At 38.0% G+C, this 11,839-nt stretch overlaps 2 protein-coding genes across 3 annotated transcripts in view; both read right to left on the bottom strand.

Annotated features, from left to right (window-relative positions):
- Positions 1 to 3,361: 3,361 nt before the first annotated feature.
- Positions 3,362 to 6,153, bottom strand: LOC128872870 (uncharacterized). Its single transcript, XM_054115992.1, has 3 exons — positions 6,014 to 6,153; positions 5,485 to 5,753; positions 3,362 to 4,068 (listed from the first exon to the last, which is right to left on the bottom strand). Exons 2-3 carry the CDS (start codon positions 5,494 to 5,496, stop codon positions 3,766 to 3,768), a joined length of 315 nt encoding a protein of 104 aa, XP_053971967.1. The 5' UTR covers positions 5,497 to 5,753; positions 6,014 to 6,153; the 3' UTR covers positions 3,362 to 3,765.
- Positions 6,154 to 8,817: 2,664 nt separating this feature from the next.
- The window catches only part of LOC128872868 (tudor and KH domain-containing protein homolog), a 14,732-nt gene continuing 11,710 nt past the window's right edge, over positions 8,818 to 11,839 (bottom strand). For both annotated transcript variants that reach the window (XM_054115987.1, XM_054115986.1), the window contains exons 6-8: positions 11,399 to 11,579; positions 10,238 to 10,555; positions 8,818 to 9,955 (exon numbers count right to left, since the gene is read on the bottom strand). In XM_054115987.1, the coding sequence (XP_053971962.1) occupies positions 9,698 to 9,955; positions 10,238 to 10,555; positions 11,399 to 11,579 (757 nt within the window). In that variant the 3' untranslated portion in view covers positions 8,818 to 9,697. The remainder of the gene's footprint in view (positions 9,956 to 10,237; positions 10,556 to 11,398; positions 11,580 to 11,839) is intronic.

Consider the following 11,839-nt stretch of genomic DNA (forward strand, 5'->3'; position numbering starts at 1 on the left):
TTCTTATTTAGGTAGGAACTTTATTCGAATATTTTCTGACGAATAAAAAATCTGTTATTACAAGAACTTGACGCAAAGAGATATCATAATTCATTTCGTTTGTGTTTTATTCGTTGGTCGAAATTATTATTCCGACGAGAATTTTGCCCGTCTCTGATAGGGAGTAACGTTGATCGATGTTAATCCCAGTAATAACTGTTACGTTTAAGTGTTTCAGTGTGACGTTAAAGCAAACATGGTCGAAATTGAAAATGGTGCGCTCGGATTCGATGAATAATTTATTATCCTCGTCACGCTCACGTGTGCCAGGATCTATCCTCAATCTTTATCACCGAAACCTCGACAAGATGCGAACGATATTTGAACAATACAGATAGGTATATAAAGTGATGTACAAGGTGTTCCTTAAACGGAGTATCCAAGTTAAGGAGTATGATATATTTATTTATTTATGATTTATTTCGTTAACTGCAATTATAAATTATGAATTTAATTTAATTTATAATTTATAATTACAATTATAAATTGCATTTAGTTAACACGTTAGTGGCAAGAAGTCATTTTTGTTACATTCCAAGATTTTGAAGGAACAATAAAACAATAACTTTTTATTAATATACTTGTTATACGTAGACATATTAATTAAAATTTCAAAAGAAAACGAATACTGTGAATTAACAGTAGATTATATCGATAATTTGTTCCATCGACAAGCTCGTTAAAAAAGTCGTGTTGAATTGAAACGTTAGAGTTTGGAGTAATTTATTTACAATTGGAAGAATCTATTCCTAATATTGGCCACTTCATTTTAGAGACACTTTGTGCATATAATATTTTTTACAAGCAATATTTTACTTTAACCGATAGTATTTCCGTAGCAAAGAATAGGATAAGTGGTCGATGTCGTGTTACTTAAAATCAAAGTATTAATTTTGTTTCGCGTAGAGAGCGTTCATGTATAATACGCGTAAGAAAATTTACGATACGTAGCTTAGGGATACTATTCAAACGATGACTCGATTGAACCTTATGTACAAATTGCTTCAATTATTCGATTGTGATAACGTCAAAGGGATTCCAAAGAATTGCCTGCCTAATTGCACCAAGAGCAATTTATATTTGCAGATTGTACAATTCGCTCGAGGCAGGGTTACCAACGCTTTTCAGGGTACGTGGACTATTTCTGAGATTCGAAGAAAGAATTCAGAAATATTCATATTTATGGAGGCATAAATTATGATTCATTAAATTTTTTAACCGAATACCCATATTATTCAGTGTATATAAAAAAAAAGTTATGGCAGTTTTTGCACTCCTCCCCACTCTCTCAGAGTACTCTTTTTTTTTCTTCTTTTTTTTTTTTAAAAATTTAAAATGGTAACCCTAACTTGAGGAAAACTCGCAAACGTAGTCCGCAAACTATACGAGGGTCTGAGAATCATAGCGGTACCGACAAAACCATTCCTTTTAATTAATGTTTAAAAATGAACTCTGCCATTTTGGTATTTTTCTCGATTTTTAAATTGTACGTAGTAACAAAAATAATTATTTCAATTGTCCATCAGGAGATGTAAAATTAAAGTGTTGCTGAATTCTTAGTCTTTTAAAATAAATACTGAACTAAATATATAAAATATATTGCAATTGCACAAAATGAACCAAAATTTGTTGAAATCAAACCTCGAAATGTCCGCCGTTAAAATATACACAAATTGTTCATTAATAACACGGTTTAGAATGAAATCAACCGATTCAAACTACAGCTGATTATTCTGCTCTTAAAAAAAAAAAAAAAATTATTTTACGTACAACCCAGTCATTAGAAATTAAATTAATTAAAGTTAAATTTCCGACAATGCTTCCGTTTATTTATACAATCATTTCAGTCATACTGTTTATATCACCTTTTCGCTCGCACTATGATTCTGAGCCCCTATTATCATTCACGCTATGGTGCTCCTAAGTTCCTAAAGTGGTTTTTCACAACACAAAAAGACAGAGATGATAGAAGGTACGTAGTTGCACGCCTTTCGTACTTCGTTATCGTTAGACTGCGGATGTTTATCAGACTCAGATTAAGAATCGAGATTTAACACGTCGGCTGCCAGATAAAGAATTCGTGAAAATTTATCCGGCAGCCGTTTAAACCAGAACACCCTCCCTTAATGAACAATCCTGTGGTTTCTGGGTAACATGGCAATTAACGTGTTAATTGAATCTACGTCTTATTTTCTAAACAGGAATAAACATTTTCTATAACACGAATTTTATTATTGATATTCCATGTAGTATATCGTGAAAAAAACGGAACCCTCCTCCGCCGGGATTCGAACCCAGGCTCCACGGAATTGTAGCCTGCTACGTTACTCGCTACGCTAAACACCATCCGTCTTAATACTTCATGTATTTTGCATTTATGCGCATCCTTATACAGGGTGTCCCAAAAATGTTGTAACACCTTGAAAGAGGTGGTTCGGGAGGTGATTTCAAATAACTTTTTCCTTAGCGAAAATGTTGTCCGAGGCTTCGTTGAGGAGATATTAACGGAAAACACTGACCAATCAGAGCGCGCGTGTACCGTTGCAGCCGCCGCGGTAGCGAATGAGCGCGGTCGCCTAGCGCGTAGCCTACGCTCAACCGGCATACTCGCGCTCTGATTGGTCGGGGTTTTCGCTTAATATCTCCTTAACCAAACCTCGGACAACATTTTCGCTAAGGAGAAAGTTGTTTCAAATCACCTCCTGAACCACCCCTTTCAAGGTGTTGCAACATTTTTGGGACACCCTGTACATTTCCCCATTCACTCGCCATAAGCGCACAAACATCCGCAGTGTAGTTTATCGTTAACGAGAATAACATTAGCATTAATTGCGTTGGAAAAGGATTCGCTGTTTGTTGACGCGCGGTTGGAAAAGTTTTTCTCGAATTTCGAGAAACGCGAAAAGAACGAGTGTGGCGATCGTGTGAATCGGAAGGGTAGAGCGTGACGAGGATAATAACGAACGTGTTTGATCGATCCTATCGTTTCCACCGATTCGAGATGGCTGCGATTTAGGTACTTATAGATTCGTGATTCGTGATCGGCGATGATTCGCCGGCTCGTTAAATTAATTGCGTGTCGGATTGGAATGGATGCTCGGCTCGACGAGATTGTTATCGTTGTACCTAAAACTAATAGATATTACCGTAAAGAGACGCACTATCGTTCTCTCGCTATTTATTGTATTGTAACGATGGGTATCGATGATATACCGAGAAATAAAAACTATTATTACTCGAAATAAACGCTTGTTTATTGTTTTTCGTTAATATCTCCTTAACGAAGCCTAACATTTCCGCTAACCATCCATTTCCAATAACATTTCCGCTAAGGAAAAAGATGTTTCAAATCACCTCCCGAACCACCCCTTTCAACGACTTCCAACATTTTTGGGACACCCTGTATATTGTAGCCACGAATTCCAAAGCGACACAAATTGTATTAACATCCGCAATCTAATCACTGAGAAACACCTCGATGATTTTCTCGTCTCGATTGGTAAATAAATTTAACTAACCTCAAATACAAATCATCTCTCGCGTCAATTAGCGAACTTACGCAGTTTTGGAATTCATGGCTAAATTTGTAAATTTCCCAGCTGTTTATCCCTCTCACGACCAACATTTCCATTTATTCCAAGTGTTCGTTGTTCATTGGCCATAGAACAGTCCTCCAGAAGGATCGATCTGGATCGATCGCGATGTCCACTGTTTCCCTAATGATGGTCAGTGATGTGCCGGATAATCGGCGTACCAGCTGAAACCTCCGTTGCCGGCCGTGTAGCCCCCGAAATCCACGTAATCCAGAATCGGTGAGATCGATCTCTCCGAGCGTGGGTTCTCCGGATCGTCTTGGTGAACGCTAGGAACCGCTACAGGTACGTGAGCGTCGATTTGTCGCGTGTATCTGGTCACAGCCGGCGCGATCGGGCTCAGCTCGATCACGTCGATCCCGTCCACGGGTATGGCTAGGTAACGACGACCCCCCAAAGCACCGTACACGCCGCACAACAGAATCAATGCTGCACTCTGAAATACCATAATCGGGGATTTAAGAGTGTATTCTAGATTAAAACTTTCAAAATATTGTTACGGAATCGGGAGGGAACGTAAAGGAAAGTGAAACTAAATAATTCGGTTTATTCTATTTTCTATTCACTTTTTGCATATGAATAACGGACCTTGGTACTCGTGGAAGATAGTATAGATCATTAGCAACATTCAAGAACTGGTATCGATATGATTTCGCTTGAAATTAAAGAGTTATAAATAATTTTCGGTGATTAGTAGGTGCAGAATTTAAATTTCGCGCCGGTGGCGCCATCTACCGGTGCTGTGCGCAAGAGAAAGATATAGTGTGCGAGAAGGATAGAGACCACCGGCGCTGGAAACAGTGCGCATGCGCAGGCTACACTCGTATATTCATCGAGAGACTTGCTAAGTAATAACCCTTTGCACTCGAGGCCTTTTTTTCTGATATCTATCAATATCTATCAGTAACTCGAGATGCTTTCTTAGCATTCTATTGTCACGAATGCTAATCTTAGATTCGCTTCGAAAATGAGATCTCTAATTTGAGATTTGAGAATCAGGTTACCTTAGCCTCAACGACAATCATTTTATCGACACTTCGAGTTCCAAACAGTGATGGGCAAAACCCTAGGTTTCGAATAAATCTGAAGTTTGCCGATGTGTTTGTCTCGTTTCCTCTTTTGAACATTTTCCAGTTAAAGAAACGAGACAAACACATCGGGAAATTTCAGATTTATTCGAAGCCTAGGGTTTTGCCCACCTCTGGTTCCAAAGAAAGTAAACGTAAAGAAAACCGAGAGTTACCTCTCGACTGCAAAGGGATAATTTATATAAAAGTGAAAAGCAAAAGTAATGCTCGTAACTTTTAATTCCCAAGTAATCATCCCGTAAAAATAAATGTATCCTGTTCGCGCAACAAGTATTACAGAAATCTATGACGACTTTAAGAACCTCTAGAGCTGGTAATATATGAAACACAATTGTCGCAGCGTCAAATGCAGGAGATGACGTCCTCGATGACATCGTGCCGGTGGTTAAGCCGATCGGTCGTGTTTTGTCGGTTATTAGTTATTTTACGACGGGCCAATTGACTGGTATTTGCAATTTAAGTGCGCGATATCATCGACGTAACGCGAACTGCCTCATCCGGTGATTAGCTGTTCGGCTAATGGGACCAATTAGATCGCGTTCCCATTTGTTTGTTGCGAAAGCGACGAGTAGATTTCTTTGTTCCCTGAAGTCGTTCGTCGCGTTCAGATAACAATAGCGCGTGTACCGCGTATGCAAATATTTTCACATTGTTATCATTACCATTTCGTTCGTTTCAACAATTAGCGTTCATTTTAGAAAAGAATTAGAAAAGAATGCGAAGCGAAAAATTATTCGAATTAGATGAGAAAAAGCGAAATTTACCAAATTATTCATCGTCGATTTGCTGGTTGTCGTCGGTAGTTTAGATATTCGTCGAACTGATGAGAGATGGCCGTGTTCGGAACGTTTTATACGGTTTCGCTTGGCCGCAGCTTTCTCGTCTTTCCCGATCACCGAGCACCGCGACAGCAATTACTCTCGGTACTTCTTTACTCGGTATTTACCCTATACCAGACCAATTGCGGTCTCGAGATGCTGGCACGACCGCAACAAGCAAAAATAGCTTGGGGTGTTGTCTTCTTTTTCTTCGTCTAAGAAGTGATAACGCGAGTACAGGAAATCGTCAAAGTACTTTCGCTGGTTTCGGAAGCATACCATTACGAATACAACTCGGATCTCTCGTTTATCGCGAACGAATCCATCGTCGTTTAAACTTGATTCCACGGAAATTTACCCGATACAAAATTACTACGATTAGTTTCTGAATCATGCTCGTCGACCAACAACCGCGTCCACTTACAGAAAATTGATAATACCGTTGTTCGTCGGATGAGCAAGTGTCGTTACGTACCGTTCCAGCGCAGCAACTTCCAATATCGTTTCTTCGTTTTCCATCTCCTCCGGTAGAACTTTGGCCTCGGTTTTTCGTGGTCGTCCGTTCGTTTCCGACTTTTACCGATCGACAAGAAGCTCCGAAAAAAAGTACGCCTTGCGTCGTGATGCCATAATCCGAGAAAGCGGGATCCAGTGAAAGGAAACGACGATTTAGGGATCCGTTAGTTAGCGATGGGACTGATACGGTGTATAGAGGGTGTTCCAGAAATGTTGGAGGTCCTTGAAAAGGGGAGGTGGGAAGTGGTTCGGGGGGTGATTTGAAGTAACTTTTTCCTTAGCGAAAATGTTGTCCGAGGCTTCGTTAAGGAGATATTAATAGAAAACGGTGACCAATCAGAGCGCGCGTTTACGCGGGAGCGAAGGCTACGCGCTAGGCGGCCGACCAATCACAGCACGAGTATACCGGTGGAGCGGTAGCGGTAGCGTAGGCTACGCGCTAGGCGGCCGGCCAATCAGAGCGCGAGTATTCCGGTGGAGCGCTCGCAGTAGCGTACGCTACGCGCTAGGTGGCCGCGCTTCTAATTGGTCGGGCGCCTAGCGCGTAGGCTACGCTACCGCTCCACCGGTATACTCGCGCTCTGATTGGTCGAGGAGCGCTACTGTCTAGCGTGTAGCTTATGCTTCACCTTGATACTCGCGCTCTGATTGGTCGAGGTTTTCTCTTAATATCTCCTTAACGAAGCCTCGGACAACATTTTTGCTAAGGAAAAAGTTGTTTCAAATCACCCCTCGAATCCGCTCCTCCAAGGACCTCCAACATTTTTGAGTCACCATGTATTTCAATTAATCCTTTAACTACAGGACGATTTTTGCTGGAAATTTTAAATCTTGACAATAAAATGTATATATTAAGTTTGATACCGTATTGTAGAATTCCACTTTGTATTGGATTAAAATACATACTTAAATCTTGAACATGAAATTCCTGAATTTTGTCTGACAAATGCGTTTTTTGATAAATTTTTGTCTGAAAATTAAAAACGATACTTTGTCATTTGGTATTGGTATTTGACCGATGATTAACGTTAGCGAGAGCAGAGTATTCGAGAGAGCGATCAATTTATTCGCAGAAATCTTATTTATATTTTTGTACAATTCTTCGTTTATCGATTGGACTCGACCCTTTCAGGCTTGGGGTTTTCACGCGAGTCGTAATTGCTTCATAAATAGGTTTCGAAAGCAGAGATGGTTAAAGTTCTTATCGAAATAAGAATTTCGAATTATCAATCAAGAGATAATAATAATACACGATTTACGGGCAATATACCTCGATATCAACTGTGATAACCAAAAAGAATTTTAGAAAAATAAGAAAATGGAAAAAGTAATAAATAATAGAAAAATTAAATAAAAAATATAAAAATACAATATCTTCAACCCCTATTTCTCACGTGAAAATTTTATTTTCAAGTAAAAATTTACCCATCTCCGTTTAAACGTCTGCAATAATATCAAATAAGTATGCAATAAAATCGTAATGTAAATTAGAAAAAATCATTGTATACTTTATAATTGCACAATTTGTTACGATGCATGGTTTGGATAATTGTATAGTTTCACAACTGTACACGCCTATATAAAATAAAAACAAAGTAATCGCCATCGCTAATTAAGCAACCCGAAAATAAAAATATAAAAAATAAATAAGCAACGATAAATCTCTATGATCTGTTATAAAATAAACTCTTATCTTCTTCTCTCTCTCTTTTTCTCTTTCTCTCTCTATCGGGTAACATAAACGTTTCTCTTCGTTGAGCAATTACAAACGAGCTTCGCATTTTTTTTTTTTTTTTTTTTTTTTTAACAAAAATATACATCTACATTATTCGTTACTACATACACCTTAATACTTGCGTTCCTTTCTCAAACACTGCTTAAATGGTAGTGATTAGGTGTAAAGCGATTTAAGGCACGTTCCTTTTAATGTTGAGCATTAGCGAGCCTAAGTGTTCTGATGGAAATAATGCATGACTCTAGAGTAGCGTTACGCGACTACATGGAAGGATACACGTGTTTCGAGGTTTGACGTAATTCGAGCCATATTTGTTCTTAATCTATTCCGATACGGTTCAACACAGTAGTACCTCCATTATCCGAACAACCTGCTATCATTATTCTTTTGTGGAGTTGTTATTTTTTTACTAAAGCAATCCTCTTTTAACATTAATGGATTAAATTAAATTCAACAATATTTTTTATTTTGATAATATCAGTGTTATTCGATATTTGTTTGATCTATTAGAACCGTGTCTTTAGTAATATTTATGTAGCATATTTAATAATTCATGCGATGATGGGAACGCAAAATGTTATCAAAGTATCTTTTAGCGTGAAAATCTATTAATAGGTAAAGTGTCACGAAGAAGACTATATAGATTTAATATAATTAATAACAATAGTAAAACAATATAATGACAACATATTAGGAAGACGACGTCTACAGGAATTGAAAATAAATATTTCTATTATGGCACGTTAGATTATGATGCTTCCATTACACTATGTTATAGTATTCCTATCATTTTACATTTTGTCTTTTAGACAGAAAAATAGTTGAACATGTTTGCATTACGAAAACATGTTTCAATTGATACATGTTTGAATCTCTGGAGGATTGCTCTATTAAAAATCTTTATTAAAAATGTTAATGAATTCCAAGCATGTAAGGAAATGTAATCGTTATAAACTTAAATATGTTCAAGAAGATTGGTGGAATCTAGCAGCAAAAAATGATAGGGAATAAATAATTTTGTAAGAAAGTCGTTGTTCACGTTATTTATTTGCTTATAGTGTTACTGGTACTTTTGCTATTTCATCTGTAATTATAAAATTCTCAATGTTATGCTGACGATGCTCATATATATCATAAGTTATCTCTGTTTTCTTTCTGCTAGTTCAGATAATCGAGGTTCTACTATACAGGTTCTGTATACTGTTCTCTAATGCGGATGAGATTACCACTAACGTAAAATCGAGCATACAAACGAATGATTTTTACCATTACGGGAATACCATTCCCTTAATAGGACAATAGTGTACGCCATTTATTTGGACACGTTGCTCGAAATAATTAGAGAATCTATTCGAATCAGACCAACACTTTTAAACTAAACATTCGATACAAATTCTACGACGTTTAATACACAGGTTCTTTTTTCTTTTTTTCTTAATTTTTAGTATTTCGATTCATCACACAAAACAGGCTCTAATTATTTTGACTAGCAACTTTCGAGTTGCTATCGTATTTCCTTCGTCATAGGAAGACGACTATCACTTTTACATACTACATATACGGAAAGAACTATGATACATGGAATTGAAAATATGGCTTTCGAACAAAATCACTTGCGAAGTCTGTTAATATTACAAATGCTGGTTACTTGATGTTTCGAGGTGTTCTATTTGTTTGAATGAAGTCTCGTGTTAGAACAACTAATAAGATTTGTTTGGAAAACCCAAGACGTTACAAAAGAGGACAAAATTTCATTTTTAAATATAAATATCGGGCAATACATAAATATTGAGCTGTACTCAAGTTTCTTCTAGTTGCGGACGCGAATGCTTTCGAACGGCGGTGCAGCGGTACGGATGTGAACGGGAAATACAAAAATAAGAATAAGAATGGTTGAAGGTGGTGGCTTTACCCCAGCTCGAAGTCGTCGGAATCGGCGGAGATATCGCTCTCGTATCCAGCGGGCGCGATTAGCGAGGACTTGTTTACTTTCAGGCCGGGATCACGGAATCCGTTGCGCTGGTTGTTGCTGCTGCTGCTGCTGCTGCTTCCGTTCTTCAGGGAGTCGCCGTCGCGATGCGCTCTCTTCTCGGTGTCGATGAAACGACTCGTCTCGACCTTCGCCGGTGTCGTCAGATCGATTTCCACGATCCGATCATCGGGTTTCTGGAAGAAAACGATAACCGAAACTGATAACACGGTCGCTACGTATCTGGCGATTGCAGGAGAGACGAGGACAGGACGATTAGGCTAGCATGAATTCAGTTAAGTGAAATTAACTGAAAAAATTACCAAATGTACTTGAAATCATGCCAGAGCTATTCTCAAAGTTAAAAGGTATCAAGAAAATTTCTCTCTGCAACAAAAAAATCATGAAAAGCATTTGCTATTTGGCTTCCTAATACGACTTCCACCTTTGAATTATAGGAGCGTACTCGGTGTACTCACTCGCGGTGTTCTCAAATCTACCACTTCTACTTCGGCATGAGTGTCGAAGTCCGTGATAGATGTGTTCGTCGTTTCTTGAGGTGATTCGGCGGTGAAGTCCCACGGGCTGGACTCGTAATCGTTCCAGCTTTGATTCTGCATCGACGATTCCACGCTTACAACTCGTTTAGCCAGCGGAGAGACGGACGCAGCTCTTGAAGTACTCGTTGCTTCGTGGCTGCGCATGGACAGTGACAACGTGGAGGAAGCAGCCGACGAAGACGCTTCTTCTGGCTCTCCGTGGCCTTCCAATATTAACTCCTTGCGGATATTGATATCCTGAAAAAGAATTCGGAATGAATACAGAGGGAGTTTCTTTTAAAAATGTTTTTACAAAATTCAGGTCCTATGATAGCAAGTCAATTTTTTTTTCTTTAAATAAGTACCATCTTGTTATGAATAAAAATGTACAGGGTGTTCAAGAAAAAAGCATTCAATATTTATATGGTGTATAGTGGTGTATGGTGTAACCGTTTCTGAGATACAAACATTTTTGTTTGCTAGTATCATGATTGACTTATATACCGTGTTTTCGATATTTATAGAAGATTCTCCACGTGTCCATCGGTCATTTCTGTAGACGCTTGGCATCTTCTTCTTACAGAGTCTTACGTAGTTCTTCTAAGACTTAGAATCTAAGTCATTTATCGGCGTGGAATACACTTGGCTTTTTAAATATCCCCATAAAAAGAAGTCCAGAGGATTTAAATAGGGATATCGAGGAGGCCATGCAACTGGTCCACCACGTCCAATCCACATTTTGACCGAACACCGTGTTTAAGTGCTCTCTCATGATACTAGCAAACAAAAATGTTTATATCTCAGAAACGGTCGACCTTTGTATCCATGTTTACTAAAGCTTTTTTATTCGGTACAGTGTGCTCTATACACCATGATACTAGCAAACAAAAATGTTTATATCTCAGAAACGGTCGACCTTTGTATCCATGTTTACTAAAGCTTTTTTATTCGGTACAGTGTGCTCTATACACCATATAGATATTGAATGCTTGTTTTTGAACAGCTTGTACAGTACTGTGCACAGAAGGGGAAATCGCATTTAAATTTGAATCGTATCCTAACAAATAGGATAAGGTGTATCTTGACAAATGTCGCGCATACCTTATTATCGTTTCTGTCGTAAATATCGATGCAAGGAATCGGCGTGCCCTCGCGTTGAGATTTCCCACAGCCAACAGCCCGTTCTTTGTACCCTCTAACTTTACCAATAAGAGGTTTCCACTGAGCCAACGAAGTCAGTTCTGAGAATCTGTCGCAGGCTTCCGTGCTCCATTCCCCATCGCTGTCAACAAAACAAGAAAAAGTGTTTATTTTTTATAGCAACGTGTTAAATGTTATTATCAGACTGCGGATATTTATGCGAAATCAAATCTTCGTAACGGTACCATTTATTTTACTCTGCAAATATTCTTCGATTATATAATGCAAATTATTATTATATTATATTATTATATTATATTATTATATTATATTATTATATTATATTATTATATTATATTATATTATTATATTATTATATTATTATATTATTATATTATTATA

This window comes from Hylaeus volcanicus, chromosome 2 (genome assembly GCF_026283585.1).
Source record: "Hylaeus volcanicus isolate JK05 chromosome 2, UHH_iyHylVolc1.0_haploid, whole genome shotgun sequence".
NCBI lineage: Eukaryota > Metazoa > Arthropoda > Insecta > Hymenoptera > Colletidae > Hylaeus > Hylaeus volcanicus.